The sequence below is a fragment of the Bos grunniens genome, chromosome 13 (assembly GCF_055505025.1).
Source record: "Bos grunniens cultivar Pamir isolate PY7600 chromosome 13, Bosgru_T2T1.0, whole genome shotgun sequence".
NCBI lineage: Eukaryota > Metazoa > Chordata > Mammalia > Artiodactyla > Bovidae > Bos > Bos grunniens.
Window position 1 is genome coordinate 80389505 of NC_141177.1, and position 18887 is coordinate 80408391.

At 51.9% G+C, this 18887-nt stretch overlaps 1 protein-coding gene and 1 pseudogene across 2 annotated transcripts in view; both read left to right on the forward strand.

The window, feature by feature from the left end:
- Window positions 1-4895: 4895 nt before the first annotated feature.
- LOC147361287 (uncharacterized) lies at window positions 4896-8089 on the forward strand (annotated as a pseudogene). Its single transcript, XR_015140058.1, has 2 exons — window positions 4896-4920; window positions 6764-8089. The product of XR_015140058.1 is annotated as an uncharacterized LOC147361287 (transcript).
- JAG1 (jagged canonical Notch ligand 1) overlaps window positions 7806-18887 on the forward strand; it is a 44644-nt gene continuing 33562 nt past the window's right edge. The window contains exons 1-3 of the mRNA XM_086335045.1: window positions 7806-8401; window positions 8821-9126; window positions 17684-17735. Of these exons, the coding sequence (XP_086191171.1) occupies window positions 8321-8401; window positions 8821-9126; window positions 17684-17735 (439 nt within the window). The 5' untranslated portion in view covers window positions 7806-8320. The remainder of the gene's footprint in view (window positions 8402-8820; window positions 9127-17683; window positions 17736-18887) is intronic.

Sequence of the window (18887 nt, forward strand, 5' to 3'; positions counted from 1 at the left end):
TTCCTTATAACCTCCACCTGTTAAGCTGAGTCTGCCACTTACAGCATCCCAAGTCTGCTCCCCCAACTTAAGGCAGCCTTTCCAATATTGCAGACAGCTGCTACGCCTCCTCTTCCCTCTTCTCCCAACAAGACCCTCCCAAGTCCTTCAAATGCTTTCCTTAAAGGTCTCCAGTTTTTGATCTTTCACCACCTTCTAAGCATGACCCAATCAGTTGATATGCCTCTTAAAACGGTGCCCAGCATATACCCAACAGAATTGAAAGCAGGATCCTGAAGAGATATTTGTAGACCCATGTTCATAGCAGCATTATTCACAACAGCCCAGTGTCCATCAACAGAAGAATGGATAAACAAAATGTAGCATATGCATACAAATGGGTTATTATTCAGCCTGAGGAAGGAAATTCTGACATATGCAGCAACATGGATAAACTTTGGGGACATCAGCTAAATGAAATAAGACAGCCACGGAAAGCCAAATGCTGTATAACTCCACTTACGTGAGGTACCTAGTCACATTTGTGGGCCAAAAGTAGAATGGTGATTGACAGGGGTCAAGAGAGGGGAGAATGGAGAATTGTCTAACGAGTGCAGACTTTCAGTTTGAGAAGATGAAAATGTTCTGAAGATTGTTTTCACAACAATGTGGATTTAATTAACACTTTTGAACTGTACACTTAAAAATGGTTAGGTTGGCAAATTTTATCTTATGTGTATTTTACCACAACTGTTAAAAAATAATGCCGAGAGCTGGTGAGAACCCTTCAGTTGTGTTAAGGCTAGTGGGGAGTGTGCTGGGGCTATTTTTCCATGACTGCTAACCCCCTGCATTTCTAGTAATTCAACCTTGTACTGTGGCCCTACTTCTTAGCAGCCTGATTACACAATTAAGGTATGTCACAGGTGTGGTCTATTAAAACCCCCACCTCCTCCTCACATGAATTATTGCCAAACTATCCTAAAATAATGTAATTGGCTTCTCTAGTTTTTACCTGCCTTTGAAAAAAAATTACCAGTTCACTGAAATCTTTTAGAATTGAAACTTTCTTTATAATCAAAGTTTTCTATGCCTTAATTTACAAAAAAGAATCTATGATGTGTTCCTAAATTATTTCTGAATGATGTCTGTGAAAATCTGTGTGTCAGTAACCTGTTATGACCTGTAACTACAGATCTGAAACTTATAGACCTGTAACTACAGATCTGAAACTTACTCCTTGTGCCAATATTTCTGTGCTCAAGCTAATGTTTCTTTAGCCATCCTTGAGTGCTCTTGGCATCAAAACAACAATAAAAACAGTTATTTACCTTCCAAATGAAAAAATAACCTTAAGCATTGCAATCATCCACATTTTATGTCCTTAGTAACTTCTGAGAGAAGCCATCAGTAAAGAAATCACTGGCTTGAGAACAAAAATGGCAAACACAGACACAATCTTGTTATTTATTGAGAACCATTAACCCAAACATGAAATACTGGGATTCGAAGCCCTGTGGCTTTCGTGCCATTGGCAGGTGTAATTATCTTTCTTTGACTCCCACATTTATGCATGTTTTAAAACTTTCTCAGATAACTGGATATATTTAGCTCTCCTTTTCTCTAGTTCCAACAACCACTTTGTTTTTTTTTTTTTTTTTTTGAGTTCTGGAGGCAGATTTGGGTTTGCACAGGTTTAGAAAGTTGAGTGCAAACAAGATGAAAAAGTGCTGAAAAGTGAATTGTATTGCAGTATTAAACATTTTCCAAATGCTACCTGCTTTAGGGCTTTCCTTATGGCTCAGCTGGTAAAGAATCCGCCTGCAATGAGGGAGATCTGGGTTCGATCCCTGGGTTGGGAAGATCCCCTGGAGAAGGGAAAGGCTACCCACTCCAGTGTTCTGGCCTGGTGAATTGCATGGGCTGTATCATCCATGTGGTCGCAAAGAGTCAGACACGACTGAGTGACTTTCACTCACTTCACTTCACCTGCTTTTGGAAGTGTAATTTTCAGAGCCTTTTAGGAGATGAAAAGATTTATGAGTTCAGTCACACTTTCAAATTATAGAAAATTGGTAGTTTCATTCAGATCAGTCAACTGTACAAATGGTAATTTAGTTTCAAAAATATTATCCCAGAACATCCATGGGTCAAGTCATTCAGGTGTCATTCACAGAACAGAAAACTCACTACGTTATCACCAGAAAAAGGAAGGTGGGTGAATCATTTATGGTTGTTTGAGAATGCCAATTTAACAGCAATTTACACACAAGATTTTCACTTTCAAAGACTCTCCACAATAAAAAATAAAAATTAAAAAACAGGACATTCTATAAGTACTCTCCCTGCCCCATTAAATGATGAAACTATGGTGGTTTAGTCACTAAGTTGTGTCCGACTCTTTGCGACCACATGGCCCGTAGCCTGCCAGGCTCCTCCGTCCATGGGATTCTCCAGGCAAGAACACTGGAGTGGGTTGCCATTTCCTTCTCCAGGGGATCTTCCTGACCCAGGGATCGAACCTGGCTTTCCTGCATTGCAGGCAGGCAGATACAAACTTATGAAAGGTCATTTAAAACCCTTTTGGTTTTAATTCAAGGAGTGAAATGAGGAAATTAGTCCCAGGGTTCCTGAATTCTCTATCTTGGGGATTTTCCCGACTTTCTGTGATTGGCTTGTTAAGGAGGACATGGACACGTAACTATTTGGCCTGATAGATTTCCAGATAATGAATGTGAAACAGGGTTGGGGCAAGACAGGCAAAATTATAAATACCTGAGCTCAAAGCAAAACCAAAACAATGTTTAAAGCAAAGCTCATACAAAATTACTATTGACAATTCAAGAAATTCATCGTTCTAGTTTCCAAAGAAAATGAATTCAGATCTCTTGTGTATGTAAAATGAAGCTTTGGGGGGGAAATGGTTAGATCTACTCAGTGCTTGGGTGTATAAATTGCGATCTGGTTATGATGGTGGTGGGAAGTATAACTTTATCCTGATTTGTTAATGTCTAATTTATTGCCCATAGGTGGTTCTTTCTTTCTGGTCCAGGACTCCTTGTGATGTGGAAGAATAAGAATAATCCACGGAGGTGGCTGTGTAATCAAACGATGTGCTTCTCTGGGGAGCTAGCTACACAGAGTTTACAAAGGCTTATATTTTCTGAGACGGTCATATGGTAGAGAGCTTGGAGGACACGGATGTGTTCTTTGCTCCTGCTGTAAAGGGACATAAACATATCACAACTACTTTTCCATGGAAGGGGGCTCATGAACTTGCACAAACTTCATCCTCAAAGAAAAAGGAAGATACTGAAAGATATTTCACACACCCTTTCTCTCTATTTGGACCTGTCTTTCTTACTTACGGTGGACTTCCCTGGTGGCTCAGATGGTAAAGCGTCTGCCTACAATGTGGGAGACCCAGGTTCAATCCCTGGGTCAGGAAGATCCCCTGGAGAAGGAAATGGCCATTCCGGTACTCTTGCCTGGAAAATCCCATGGTCAAAGAAGCCTGGTAGGCTATAGTCCATGTGATCGCAAAGAGTCGGACACGACCAAGCAACCTCACTCTCACTCTTACTTATTGGAAAGAAAGGATTAGGAGAAAAAGTGTGGGGGAATGAAACTGCCTTCCTCGTATTCACTGTATGTGTGCTCAGTCATGTCCAACTCTGTACCCTGCCAGGCTCCTCTGTCCATGGGATTCTGCAGACAAGAATACTGGAGTGGGTTGCCATTTCCTTCTCCAGGAGATCTTCCTGACCCAGGGATAGAAGCCACGTCTCCTGCATTGGCAGGCGGATTGTTTACCACGCCACCTGGGAAGCCCCGTGTGTTCACTACCACAATCTAAACTATCATCATCTGGTTGATAAGCAACAACAACATTTGAACTACAAAAAAAAAAACACAAAAAACTATCATCATCCCTTAGAAGCATGCCCTCTAGTTTATTCAGTCCATTATTCTGTGGACCTAAATAATACCTGACACATCAATAGCTATTTTCCTTAACATTTTATAGTGAAAAATTTTCAACACAGAAAAGTTTGAAAGAATTTCACATGAACACCAGTGTGCCCACCACCTAGATCCTATCACTAACACTTTAATATTTTGCTCCTGCATATATCAAGTGATCCAGCCTTCTTCATCCATCAGTCCCTCTAATTTTTTATGCATTTTCAAGTTGCAAATAGCATTTCTCTTCCTCTGAATACTTCAGCACTCGTATAACTAACTTAGTTTGAGTATTACTAATTTATTTTTGAACACTCAATGAAATGCACTAATCTTAAGTGTACTATTTAATAGAATTCTGACAAGTGCATACACTTGTGTAATCCAAAGCCTTATCAAGAGACAGATCCTTATCCCTCTCTCCATCCCTCAAAAGAGGCCTCAGGCCATTCCCAGCTCCTCTCCACCTTCCTATCTCCCCACTCTTTCAATTTTTTTTTTTGACCATAGATTAGTCTTGTCTGTTCTAGAACGTCATAGAAATGGATTCAGACAGGATGCAGTCTTTTGTGTCTGGCTTCTTTCGCTCAGCTTCATATTTCTGAGATCACCCATGTTGTTGCACGTCATGAAGTTCTCAATAAATATTGACTTGCTGATTTTCATCACAGTGTCAATTAACCAGGGACTTAAGCCAACTAAATGTATTTAAATAGTTATTATAGCTTGAATGTCTTTAAGTAAGCCTTTGTTGTGTGTGTGTTGGGGGAGGGGGTTCAGTATTACTGTTTGTCGATGATTCAGCAAAGGTAGGGAAGTTTGGTAGAAAAAGAAAAACAATGCATCATCTTTTTAAAATTAAAATAGAAATATACTCAAAGACAGTTATGATTTGCGCACAAGACTAGCTAGACAGGAACTGGCCACCAGCCTCTCCCCTTCTTACAGGTGTGATGGTGTTCATGGGAACGTTTTTCCGTAATGGTCACTTACTAGAGGCTACACCCAAAGTCAGGATGCAAGTGGCCAAGGGCAGGGATCTCCATCCCCTGGGATCTAATGCCTGGTGATCTGAAGTGGAGCTGATGTAATAAAGAAGTAAAACGCACAACCAGTGTAATGCGCTTGAATCATCCCAAAACCATCCCTGAAACCATCCCTCCGCATCTCTGGTCCCTGGAAACATTGTCTTCTACAAAACCAGTCCCTGCTGTCAAAAAGGTTGAGGACTTCTGGCCAAGGGGGACTTTGCATATTGGAGTTTTTTCTGCAGTAGTTCCCCATTCTCCAGGGAGGGAGGCTGAGAACCGGCTGGGAGGAAGTCGAGGGCAGAGCGTCTCCTTGATGTTGGTTGTGGAAAACGTGACTGGCTTTTTGGGGGAGTACCAACTAGCTGCAAAAGGCTCAACTGAAAATTTTCCAAAGAATCCCTTCTAGCCCACAGCTATCTTCTCTAAAAGTGGGTTCCCAAGCTCAGGAAGGTGAGGGGCACCATACTCTTCACCCGAGAATTTCATGTTTATTTGTGACTTGACATTTCAGTTCAGTTCAGTCACTCATTTTGGGTAGGGTTAATCAGTTTCCATCCCTCAGAAATCCATGTTATTATTCAAGGGGCTAACCTCACCTGTGGCCTGGAGCTAACCTCAGCTTATGTGCACATCATATTCCCACCTGAAGGCATCTGGCGTCTCAGGCAGTCCTCTCAGTTAAGTTGGGTGGCTGGATCTAAACTCTTCAGCTAACGGCTTGACTCCTTCCTGAGGGGTGTGTGGAAGAGGTCACAGGGGCACAGAAACAAAACGGGTTCAGACGTGGGGAACAGCAAGGAGTGAGCATTTTAAGACCTTACTAGCCTTTGTGAATTTTTTCCAATACCAACATTTTGCTTTTAAACCATTACTTAGCACCCCAATTATGGAAAATTTGGGGGCAGAGGTAAGAAGGGGGCAGATAGGAGGTGGGAGAGATTGGTTTGTATGGAAATGTTGGTGAGAAAAGTCTAGACGTGATTACGTATGAAAGATGGATGCCTTGTATTTAGGATAATTGGGGGGAGCTAGGACTGGGGTACATTACGGCAAAACACCCCGGGTGCTACTGCTTATGATTCTGCTCTTGGAAATGTCCTTTCCAAAATATGGACTAGTTCTCTCACCAATGACCATCAAGATGGGACATGTTACCATTAAAAAGCTGTCTCTCTTAGGCTGTTGTTGCTGCTGCTGCTAAGTCACTTCAGTTGTGCCCGACTCTGTGTGATCCCATAGATGGCAGCCCACCAGGCTCCCCGCCCTGGGATTCTCCAGGCAAGAACACTGGAGTGGGTTGCCATTTCCTTCTCCAATGCATGAAAGTGAAAAATGAAAGTGAAGTCGGTCAGTCGTGTCCGACCCTCAGCGACCCCATGGACTGCAGCCTACCAGGCTCCCCCGTCCATGGGATTTTCCAGGCAGGAGTACTGGAGTGGGGTGCCATTGTCTTCTCCGTCTTAGGCTGTTAAAATGCCAGTATTCCTAAACCATCCTTGGTGATCCTGAAACAGTGTAAAGAGGTCAGTTAGCTGCCTTGTTTTATTCTCTAGCCTGATGAGAGCAAGTACTGAAAATACTGTCCGTATCGACCCACCCACAAACAACCACAATTAGCTATCTTTTTATTCTCTTTTGACACAGGAGCTTGGAAAATATTTTCCCTTGACCCTTGCAGCCCATCGTGGTCAACAGCTGCTGAGGGTTTGAGCCATGATCCGGCTCCTAAATAGTCACGCTTTCCCGTAGAACGTACCCCATATAGAGGTCTAACTTGGTGCACCTTTCAGGGGAAATCGATCTTTTCCCTAAAGAGATCCCCTCCAACACAGCAGCAGGTCCCCCCAGAAAGGGGCTGATAGAGGCGTTGGGCAGGTTTCCTTTGACCTTGGTTGTGACCTAGAGTGTCGCTGTTAATTGCGAGGCTCGCCTCAAGGTAGAAAATAGCATTGGTTTCCACTGCTACCCCCAGAGAAGCCCAGTTGTGCTGCTGGGCGACGGCGGGGAGACAGTCTCTCCCAGGCTGGGCTCCGGCCACCCAGAGCGGCTCCGAGGCCGCCTACAGGTGCAATCACGGCACTGCGTCCCGGGCGGCGGGGCGGGTAGGCGCGAGTCCCAGGGCTCCGGCCTCACCACCGGGCGCTCGCCGAGCCTGCGTGGGGCCCTCGCCCCCTACCCCGCCGACCTCCCCGCCTCCGCCCCGGCGCGGTTGGAGAAGGAAGCCGGGGGCCCTCCCGGGCTCCGCAGACTTGGATTTGGGCGGCAGCGGGGCGCGGCCGAGGCTTCCCCTCGCCTCTGCGGCCAGCCCGGCTCCGGGAAAGTTTTCCCAAGTTCTCAGCAGCGCCGGCCCAGGTCGCCTCCGCGGGGCGAGCAGCCGGCGGCCCGCGCGCCAGCCCCGCCGCCGCCAGCCGCGCGCTCTGGGCGACGCGCTCGCTCGCTCTCGGGGAGCGGGCCCGGCGCCCGGGGCGAAGCCGCAGCTGACGCAGGCGGCTCGGAAGGCGGAAGCCGCCCCGCTTCGACCGCTCCGCAGCGCCGCGGCGCCTACACCCCGACGTGCAGCCGGCGGCTCACTGCCCGGAGCGCCCGAGGGGGCGGTCTGCGCGGGGCCCGCGCGCACCCGAGCAATAGAGCCTTCACGTCCCCCCGCGCTCCACCCGCTCCCTCCGGGCCCGAACGCCCGCAGCCAGGAGGTCTGCACCGGCCCCAAAGCACCCGCGCCGCCCCGCGGGCCGCGGAGCCCCCGGGCCCTTCCCCGTTCCCCCCAGCGCCGGGGGCGTGGCGCGGGTGGGCACGCCCCTCATGAATATGAACGGACGCATGCGCCGGCCCCGCGCGCTGGGTAGAGGTGGCCAGCCCGGGCCGCGGCTCCCAGACCGGCTCCCTGAGTCCCTCTCCGAGAGCCGGGCGGGCGGGCGGGCACGCGTCATTGTGCTACCTGCGGCTGGACCGCGAGCTGGGCTCCGGCTTTTTTTTTCTTCCTCCCCTCCCTCCCTCCTCTTCAAGCAGCTGATCTGAAAGGGAATAAAAGGCTGCGCATAATCATAATAATAAAAGAGCTCGAGAGAAGGAAAGAAAGCCAGGAGGTGGAAGAGGAGGGGGAGCGCCTCAAAGAAGCCATCAGAATAATAAAAGGAGGCCGGGCTCTTTGCCTTCTGGAACGGGCCGCTCTTGAAAGGGCTTTTGAAAAGTGGTGTTGTTTTCCAGTCGTGCATGCTCCAATCGGCGGAGTATATTAGAGCCGGGACGCGGCGGCCGCAGGGGCAGCGGCGACGGCAGCACCGGCGGCAGCACCAGCGCGAGCAGCAGCGGCGGCGGCGTCCCGAGTGCCCGCGGCGCGCGGCGCAGCGATGCGGTCCCCACGGACGCGCGGCCGGCCCGGGCGCCCCCTGAGCCTCCTGCTCGCCCTGCTCTGCGCCCTGCGAGCCAAGGTAGGAGCCCGCCGGGCCTCCCTCCCCGGCCCGCCCTCTCTTTCCCCTCGCGGCGCTCCTGGACGCCTGCGGTTGAGCGTCTGGAGCGGGCTTCGGAGCCCTGGGGCTCCGGCTCCCGCCTGGGCCCCTGCGCCCGGTAGGCTGCACCTGGACCAGGGGGACCCCCGGGCTCCCAAATGTACCCTCCAGGCGGCGGGTTCGCGCCGCTCCTGTTCCCAGGGGACCGTCGTGTCGGATTGTTCCCACACTCGAGCCTCTTAAGCCCGGGAATCGCGTTGAGTCCTTGCACCCAGTTTTGCAAAATGAGTTTCACTTGGCGCCAAGGGCTCGTCAGGGAGGGCGGGGAGGGAGTCGCCGCTTCCACCCTCGAAGAAAACAACTTTCCCCTGCGCTGACCTCTCTCCCTCCCTCGCCGGCAGGTGTGCGGGGCCTCCGGGCAGTTCGAGCTGGAGATCCTGTCCATGGAGAACGTGAACGGGGAGCTTCAGAACGGGAACTGCTGCGGCGGCTCCCGGAACCCGGGGGACCGCAAGTGCTCCCGCGACGAGTGTGACACGTACTTCAAAGTGTGCCTCAAGGAGTACCAGTCGCGCGTCACGGCCGGGGGGCCGTGCAGCTTCGGCTCGGGGTCCACGCCTGTCATCGGGGGCAACACCTTCGACCTCAAAGCCAGTCGCGGCAACGAACGCAACCGCATCGTGCTGCCTTTCAGTTTCGCCTGGCCGGTGAGTGGCGGACCGGGCCGGGGTCGGACCCGCGGGCCGAGCTCTGCTTTCTCTTGCGAGAGGAGAGGGATTTAAAGGGCCTTGGCTGGAAACTTGGCGCAGGCCCGGGACGTCTATGGAGGTGGTGGTCAGGGAGCCGGGGCTCTGTGCTAGATCTTGGCAAGCCCCAGTCCGGATGCTTTTTGCTCCGCGCAAAAAAAAAAAAAAAAAAAAAAAGTGGAAAGTGGGGCTCGAGAGGGTATTGTCGGGCAAGGCTCCCGGGAGGGCCGGTTGAAACTTGCAACTTGGAGGCCCCAGAGTAACCGCCCGAGCCAGGAGGTCATTATGGATGATCTTTGCTCAACCAATTAAACCTGATGCGCTGTGGAAGGCGGCTGGGCACAATTCTGGCCTCTCAGAGCCGTCCAATTGGCACCCTCCCGTTTCCCGTGAGCAGCCCGGAGGGCGGGCGTGTCCTTCCTGGAGGGTGTGGGGAGCCCGCTTCCCGCTGCTCCCCGGGAGATTTCGGTGCGTGCGGGGGCGCGCTCCGGACCGGGTTAGGGCCTGGGGGGGGGGCCGGCGCCGCGGGCTGGCCGGGCTCTCGCCCGCGCCGCGGGCCCGGGAGCCTCCGCCCCCTGCAGTTCCCTTCCTGCCCTCGCCCCCGCGCGGCGTAGCTCTGGTGGCCTCACTTCCAGCGGTTCCCGGGCTCTGGAACAGCTGTGTTTGCAAACTTCCCCGGGAAGGGCGGGGGTGCGCCCTCGTCCGGCAGGCGCGCGGCCCCCGTGAGCACTTGGGGGGCGCGCAGAAGCCTAGAACGGGCGGCCCGCCTGAGGCAGGCCCTGCGGGAGCAAATACACAGACCCCCGGCTCCAGAGCCGCTCCAGGCCCGGGCCCCCCGCGGCAGGGTCTGCCGGTGGAGCCCCGGCAGCATCCCGAGATGGGAGGAAGGAGATGAGAGCGGTCGCAGCAGGAAGGGGAGGGGGACATGTGGGTGCCCTCTGGCCCACTCCCGCCGCCCGGGAGGCGTGACTCGGTGCCAGGACCGGGGCTTGCCGGCCCTGCGCCGGGCGGGCGGGCGGTGAGAGGGGGCGCTCGATGCCCCGCGGGGTCCTCTCCGCCACGTGCTCGGACGGGGCGCGCTCTGCCGCCTCCTACCGCGGGGCTGGGGCTGGGATCCTGCCTGCGAGAGGGGGGAGGGAGCTGGCCTCGGAGTGTGTGGGAAGCCCCGGCGGCTCTCGAGGCCCGCGCTGACTGGAGCTGGCACTACAAAGTGCCCTCTGCCTGTCTGAGATAAGACAGTTATCAGAAACGTGCCATTAAAAGGGGCTTATAAACCCCTGTGGTTTGTGGGATTCGCTGAGAACGGAGGACTGGGCCTGTTGCGGGATTTCACTTTTACAGAGTGTTTATCTTGTTTGTTAATCCCCTATTAGGGAGAACTCTAAGCTAAAGAGGTTGGCCACGTTTTAATCTGGCTGGACCCAAGTTTACTGTGAGGACTGACGGCCCTCGCCCTTGACCGTGTGTTTGGAGTTAGGGGGAAGGGGCCCGCAGGTGGCTCCACCGCCGGCAGGATCTGTGTGGAGCCCCTCGCTTTTCACAAGACCATAAAAGGAATCCTATTAGTGATGTGGGAAAGCTTCAGGGCTGGCTGAGGCTCCTCGTGGGGAGCAGGGTCAGAGAACCAGCTGGGATGAGCACGAGGAGTCTTGCTCCCCAGGCTGGCTGGGGAGGCCGACCCAGAGGTGTGTCTGACTCCTTTTGACATTTGGCAGAGAGCCCTAGATGGGAACGAGCGGAAGTGGTGTCTGAGGGCAGGGAGCCGATTGATTCGCTGGTGCTCTTCTGTGGTTTCCAGGCCCCACGGGTCACCAACCATGAAATAGACTCTTGGCTTTTCTCGAATGGGGAAGACAGCTGGGGCTGCACTGCGAGCGTGGTTCTTTTGAAGCTGCGCCAAATGCCTGTGTCCCTCATAAACACGTCCCCACCCCATCACCCCCAGAAGGGCTGCTGTGCCATGTAAGCCTGACTTCCCACGGGAGTGTGGACTTGGGGTGTGCCCTGTTGTTTGCTCCAGTGTGGCTGGAGGAACCCTAACGTCTGTAACGTGCAAGAATGATTGCAGCGTGAGTGTTAACTGAAGTGAAAGCACTCAGGTAGCTGGATAAGTATCGAAGTAGATTGCACAGCTTCATTTCAGCTTACCAATTAAATATTAATGAGTGTGTCTATTTAAAGGGGCTATCTTGAATAGGTGATAGCTGAATTGGGTACAGAATTCAGGAGAATATGGTTTTTTAAAACAAACACCTTGAACTTCCAGGCCCCAAAGCTTCTAACCCTTAGGCAGCCACAGTTACCATCTGCATGGGTCCTCCCAGGTTTGCTGAAAGTGGCAGAGAGGTGGTTCAGAGTGCAGAGAAGAAGGTCACTTTAGAAGGTGGTGTAATTCACGTCTTTTGTTTGGAATTATGACCCAAATCAAACAACTGCTCATGGTCTGGAATGGGAGAGGAGGAAATGATTCGGTCAGATGTGAAGTATAATCACAGTGCCCTTGTGAGAAGCTCTGTGGTGTGGGTCTGCCCTCTTGATTATGTCCCACTTGGGTCCACTGCCCCAGCCTGGTGGTGGTTTTCTTCAGTGGCTCTGATTACCCTAGTGGTGCTGCTGGAAGGGGCTTGACTTGAAGCAATGAGCCTGATTTACGATCCTCCAATCAGGGAACCCAGTGATAAGACCATACATTATCAAAGGTAATTGGGCTCAACGGAAAAGATTGGGGAATAACCATTTAGAAATCACTGAAATGGGTAAGTTGCACTTTCCAAAATTAGTACTAAATCCCAGGAGTGCCTGCTCATTAAAAATACATTAGTATAATTACCACTATCCAGCCTGAAAAGCTTTTTAGGAACCCCAGTTCGCTCTACTGCTGTTTTGCTGGCCCTAGAGTGAAGTGAATCTGGAGAAACTTTGTCAGAAGCAGTTCAGGCACCTCACCTCTCTGCCTCTTATTTAAATGCCATTGACACTGGGTAAATCAGACGCTATAAGGTTAGTTACAGACTGCAACTGACATGCCTTTGCCTTTTATGCTGTCCTTTGCGTCCCTGGGGCTTCCCTTGTAAATTCCCTGGTAAACAATCTACCTGCAATTCGGGAGACCTGGGTTCGATCCCTGGGATGGGAAGATCCCCTGGTGAAGGGAAAGGCTACCCACTCCAGTGTTCTGGCCTGGAGAATTCCATGGACTGTATCATCCATGGGGTCTCAAAGAGTCAGACATGACTGAGCGACTCTCACTTTCCAGGTCCCTGGTCCCTGGGTAGCCAGTGGAGGGATGGGGTTCTCATTGGACCTGGCCCCTTTCTGCAGTCAGAATGTGCCACCCACGTGATCAGTGTGCGTGCACACAAACAGCTCACGTGCGCACATGCTCACAGCAAGGGACTTTCTGTGTATGGGGAAAACACCCTTTGCCCTAAAACACCTCCCCCATACTAAAGCGATGAAATGATATGTCTACATTGCAAAACCTGGCCAGGGAGAAAATTGAGCTGTGCTCGCTTGGTGCTGTGGGTCTGCACAATGGCTGCTCCCCACTTGGACTCCCTGTGCAAGGTACTAGGTTTCTCATAGTTTTTTCCTCTTCCAGGTGTAGCCTCGGTGTGTTCTTCTCCTTGTTGTCTTGTTTCTTAGCAACTTATTCAAATCTCCAGTACTTACATGAGTTTGCAACCCACCAACTCCACACCCATCATTCTACAGGGATTTCAAACATTTCTCAAGACTGGTAGAGCTTTTGGCATGCAGGCACTTAGGGAAGTTGGATGGGTGAGGAGGAGGGGCAGCAGCCCTTTACAAAGCACGCAGCTTCCCGGAAAGCCAGCCTAAAAATCTGAACGCTGCCTAAAATCTATACAGCAAAGGGTTGTAACGGACCTTTGGATGAAGGCATGTGTAAAGTTTAGCTTGGAGGAAAAATGTTATTCATGAAAAAACGAAGCCAAGGCAACAGAGTCTTCATGTCCTGATCTGAAAACAGGAATACAGAGGCCTGGGCTGGATTCGGAGCAGCTGCTGGCCCATTGTAGGAGGGCCAGAACCTGGTTCTAGTGCCAAGCGTTCAAGATTAGTTACCGTGTAAGAATGCATAATCTCTGGACATGCATACAATTAGCATGGTAATCCGTAAAGGCAAATATTCCTGAGAATTCCCCTTGGTAAACTTCTAGAGACATGTTTCTACCCTCTCTGCCGAGGTGAGGTGCCAAGCTGCTCCAGTCTTTAAATACATTAAAAAAAAAAAAGTTAGACCCAAACACAGCTAACCTAGTTTTAAACTTTAGGAAGATGTTTTTAATAGTACACATGGAAAGTGATGATTCTTGGGTTTTCTAGAGGAGGAGGAGTATGGTAGGGGAGGAGGAGTAGGCTTCTGGGTTCTGAAATGTCCTGCTTCTATCTTGGCTCCGGTGGGGGGTGGGGAGTTGCTGGGGGGTGGTTTGGTGGGGGGGGTAAGTGCCTGTGTTGTGACTCCCATACTGGTCTCTGATCCCTCCCCTGTGGCCCTTGATTTTATGGCACCAAAGACATTTGTCTCTGGTGCAGTGTGTGTGCAGGGAGGCAGTTCCACAGCGTGGGTCCCAGTGGTTAAAAGTGGTACATAAATAGTCAAACGTCCAGGGTCCTCTACCAGCTCAGCCCAGTCTCTATGCCCTTTTGGTAAATGAGTAGAAAGGCATCTTGTTCAGGCTTGCTCTGTGTGAACCGGACGGTTGTGCTTGGCTGGCTTCTCGGTATTCTATCTATTAACCTCGCCACCCTTTTGTAACTGGTGCATTTAATTATCAGTGGGATGCTTTTCAAACAGGTAGGGGTAATGATGGGAAAGGAGGTGGGGGCATCTCATTGAGAGTCTCCAATCTGGATCCGAGCTTTGGGGCCCCGCTTGGTGAGTCTTTGAGGTGGAGTTTCATGAGAAAATCACCCTTTGTAACCAGATCAGACTCTATTGAAATGTCGAGCCCTGCAGACTAAATTGCTTTCTATGACTGAGGTTTCAGCTGGGCCGCCATGGGGTGGCCGTCCCTGCTGTGTGCCTTACTTTGCCCAAACCCTGCCACACACGTGAGTTGTCGGGGTGAGCACGTGTGTGCCCACACATGGCATTTCTGGAGCCTTTATGTAATATGTTTGTGCCTGGAATATATTCTACTCTGGCCACCCAGACGCAGGCAGGACAATAGTGTGGCCGGATTGACTGAAACGAGGATTACAGGGAATAATGCTGCCGCCTCACAAATAGTGCAGATACAGGGCCAGCCACAGGACGCGACCGTCGAGTCAGCAGAGCCCAGGGCCCCAGCCTGACCGGGGCGATGACTGCATACAGTGGCCCCCCGGGCACGCTGGGCGCTCCAGGGCGTGCCCCCGCCACCCACCAGGGCCTCTGGACGCTGCACGCGTGCCGTTTGCAGGGTGGGCTGTCTGTGTCTGTCAGCTTTGCAGGAGGGGAAGCCGCCACTTCTCAGGGCTTGGTTTGGCTGCCACTGTTGCCAGGAAGAGGAAGCTCCCAGCTATCAGCACAATCACCTCGTTTCTCACATCCCCCCTTCTTAATGTGGCAATTAAGTGCTTGCCACTCTGCCCGGTGCCAAGGTAATCCCCGCAGGCAGGATGGGTGCGGAACTCAGGCCTCCCGCAGCCCAGGTGCCAGGGACGGGGGCAGGCACGGGGGCGCTTTGAGGCCAGGACCCTCCTCGAAGTAGAATCCCAGGGCATCCTCTCCAAAGGGCCTTCTGAAAGCTGACCATTACCCCTTCCTGCTGCACGGAATGGAGACCCACCTCCCGGGTTGCCAGGTTCCCTGGAGCTGGGGAGGGGCAGAGCCATTCACTCTGTGAGCCCAAACTGAAGGCCTGATCCTGCCCATCCCTCCTGCTTTGCCCCCTGGCTGTTTTTCTGGAAAAAAAAAGGAAAAATAGGTGAATGCCAGGTAGCTTTATATAAGAATCCTATTCTTATAGCTTGAAACCAAGAAAAATCCAGGTGTGTGCAGTTTTCTTTTGTGTTTCTTTGGGGGTGGGGGTGTTTGTATGAACTTATTAGTAAGTTGGAACACCTGCCAGTCATCTCACCTGCCCCCCCATGCCACGCTGTGAGGAGGGCCTTGGGATTCGGCCTCCCTTGGGGTTAGGTTGGCAGTGGCCACTTGGATGTGATGTGATTGTAGTGGAATGCCGATTTGGGACCTGGTACCTGGCCTTGACAGCATAAGGTGAGCATGCGTGGTCTGGACCCTGGAGTCTGGATGTACCTTCTGGGATGCACAGAGGTCAAGCATGGGCCTGGGAAAAGTTAAAGCTCCCTGGCAACTAATAATCATTGCCAAATGATCTTGATTGCTGATCTATAGTGTGGGGACGGAGTGGGGGATGAGAGTGCCCCCTAATAGGGGCCTCCGAGAGGATTCTTTGCCCTGAAGGTTGGGTGGGGAGGAGTCCTCCTGCCCTGGGAGGTGAGTCCTAGACCTGTGGTCCCTGCTCTGAAGCCTGGGAGTGAGACCGTCCAAGACCGCCAATGCTGCAGCCCCCAGCCCACGTCTGTTTCCTAGAAGGCAGTTCGTGGGAAGACCCAGATGCAGGCCCTCCTTCCCCTCAAGGCGGGGCGTGTTGGCCAGCGGCTTCTGAGGTCTCCCAGTTCTGGGAGGATGAGTCTGAAGGCAGCCTGGCCTCCTAGGACCTTGTGTGAGAACGATGCCGCCCCCTCCCTTGAGCATTAAGCAGTTGCTGCTGTCACGCCAGCTGATCCCAGAGGCCCTTCCTTGCGTGGGGCTTGTGGGCATTACGTGTTTAGTGCTGGTGCAAGTCTGTCAGAACTCCACGTGTTGGTGCGTTTAATCAGAGGATAAATTGCAGCAATATGTGCAAGTGGAGAGGTGGGTCTCATCGTGACCTGTAAGTGAAGGGCTCGTTATCCAGCATCAGCCCCACGTGTGGCCTCATTTGGACCTGGCTCTCATCTCACGTCTGTAGAGAAACTTCACTTCTTGCTGTTCTCAGGGAGGGGTCCTGTAATTTGTAGGAAATCGTAGGAAACGCAGAGGCAGTAAATAAGGTGTAACTTTCGCTAATAAAATATCAACAATGACAGCAGTGAATTTGGACCTCTGGCTGGTTGCAGGAGAGGGCTGGGTATATGCCCCGGCTTGCCTGGTTCTGCTTGCTTCTCAGAGCATTTTCCCACAGTTATCAGTGAACGAAATGGAATCCTACTCTGCTTTGAGTATGAAACATATTTCGGCTGAATTCCAAGGCAGGGTCTATCACAAGATACTTTTATATTCAAAGACCTGCTGGGTCACTGTGTGAGCAGTAAGCTTGCCTTGAGTTATGAATGAAGCTCCTTTTTTTTTAAATTTCTTCCTCCCCCCTTCTGTTTTTGCCTTCACCTTGTAGTTACCTTCTTGTGGCGCAGTGTTTGATCGATATACGCTGCTCTTCCCAGCATACTGGTGTTGGACAGTGAAAGGCAGGGGTGCAGAGAAATGTTCATGTGCCCGCCTTTCCCATTCCACCCCCTCCTGGACATATTTCCCATCACGAAGACAGCAGACGCTTTCTTGAAAGCCTGGTGTTTTGTGAGACTGACCTCATCCTAAGTTACAAATGAAGATTTGAGTAAAAGTGGGAATTTGCTAATAGCTTGGATTTTGAGGGGAGAGGTGGAATTCTGAGATAAGCTGAAAGATAAAAGGTGCCTTCAGTAGAATGGCTGGCATCCCGCCAGTATCCAGGGAATTTGTTTGGTTAGTGGACTCTGATTATTCCTGGAATGTTAGATCTTATTGACAGATAAAGTTTATCAATAAATATAACCATGGAGTGCAGCTCTTTCTTCCTTTTATACTTTCTTTCCTATCTTCTACCAGCACCGCACCCCCACCCCCGGCACTGTGCACCCCTAAGTTAGGTTGCTGCCTTTGTCTTCAGACTCTCTTTGCACCTACCCACCCCTCCTGCTTCCTAGAGTCACCTGATACTTGTGGGAGCCGAGATGGTCTCACATAGACAGGGCTTTCAAAGGGTTCTGAAAAGGAAAGGGGGCCCCCGGGGGCCTCCCCAGCAAGGCCCGGAGTGAAACAGCAGTCCGCAGCCCTCCTCAGTGGATGAGCACCCCCACTCCCCAGCCCAGATACCTGGTAGCTTAGCTGAGAATCAGTTCTTTGTGCAGCTTTCTCAGGCCACAGGCTCAGGGGCTGGGACGTCTGGGGAAACCACCCGCCGAGTGTGCACAAATCGGGAGGGGGCATTTCCTGCTCGGAACTTGGGGCGACCTGCCTGTGGACGACAGAGAGCGCTGTGTCTTCTGTCAACTTGGGGTGGGCGCTGGGGGTGGGTGGGGAGCTGGTCTGGGTCTGAACACCCAGGACCTCGCTTCACGGCGAAGACGGGTCCCGTCTTGGCGCACGGTTTTGTTTGGCAGAGCGTGCAGGCAGGCCGAGAAAGCCTGACCTTTGTGAGCTGACCCCGGTTTCTGAATACTGAGCTGCTGTTTATCTGTGTTTCAGAGGTCCTACACTTTGCTCGTGGAGGCGTGGGATTCCAGCAATGACACTGTCCGTAAGTATCAAACCACGGGCTCAAGCTGTGAGTCTGGAAGCACACCGCAAGTCCCCGGGCCTGTCAGAGCTCCTCTGTACCCACCCACTCCCCATCCTGAACCTCTCCATGGAGTCTTTTTCCATCCCTTCCCCTAGAATGTTCCCTTGGAATATTAAGTGGCCAGAACAGATTTCTAGTTAACTCAGCCCCTGAATACAGGCCTTAGATTATCTTTAGGATAGAGATCTTAATGGTTTTACAACTCTAAAACCTTGTAGACTGTGAAAGGATCAAAGTAGTGACTTTTAAAAAGTCCATTTAAATTTTAAGTGAGTGTTTAATCTCTCATCAGAAAGATAAAGCCCCAGAGGTGGCTCTGGGCTCGAAAGACCGACCTTGAATTTCACTCGGTGGGCAGGTGAGGCCTGAGTGGTCTGTTTCCCACACTGGGCATGACAGTCCTTTCGTTGAAGCTGGCTCCAGTGCCAGCTTGGCTGCTCCAAGGCCACCACGCTGGCCTTGTCCCCTTCTGAAAGCTGACCCTATTCTCAGCACGGGCTGCCCTCTGGGGGTGGGCGGGCGGGTGGGCGCAGGGGATGGGGGAGCCCTGGAGGACGTGAGTGGGAATGGCAGCTGTCTGGCTAGAACAGGGCCTCTGCTCCTGAATTGTACCTTCAAACTACGCCTCCCCTCCCTGGCTGATTCTGTTAGTACCCCTTTTGCCAGCAGGATCTGGGTGGTTGTCATGGGGAATCTTGGTTCACGCTGAAATCCGATTCTGCACAAGAGGAGGGGCTCATCAGCCCGCTGTCTCTGACCTCTCCCTCTGCGGGGCTCATCCTCTGACCCTGACCCTTGGAGTGTTGCTGCTGGTAACATTTCCCTCTCTTCTCACCTTACTTTTTCTTCCTGACTCTGGGATCGGTGAACACCAGAAGGGGCACCATAGGGCCAGCCCTGTCTCACTGGGCTGCCTGGGCCCACCTGGTTGCTGCTGAGCCCGTTACCAGACGCTGCAGGCTGTTTGGGTCACCCCCTCCCTTTAGCATCTGAGTCGAGATCTGTCGTCTGTCCCGTCCCCGGGTGATGCCCTGTCCTGCGGTGGGGGTGGGGGGAGGGGAGTCTGTGCCCAGCCTGGGTTGTGGCTGGTGCCAGTCAGGGTTGTGGGCA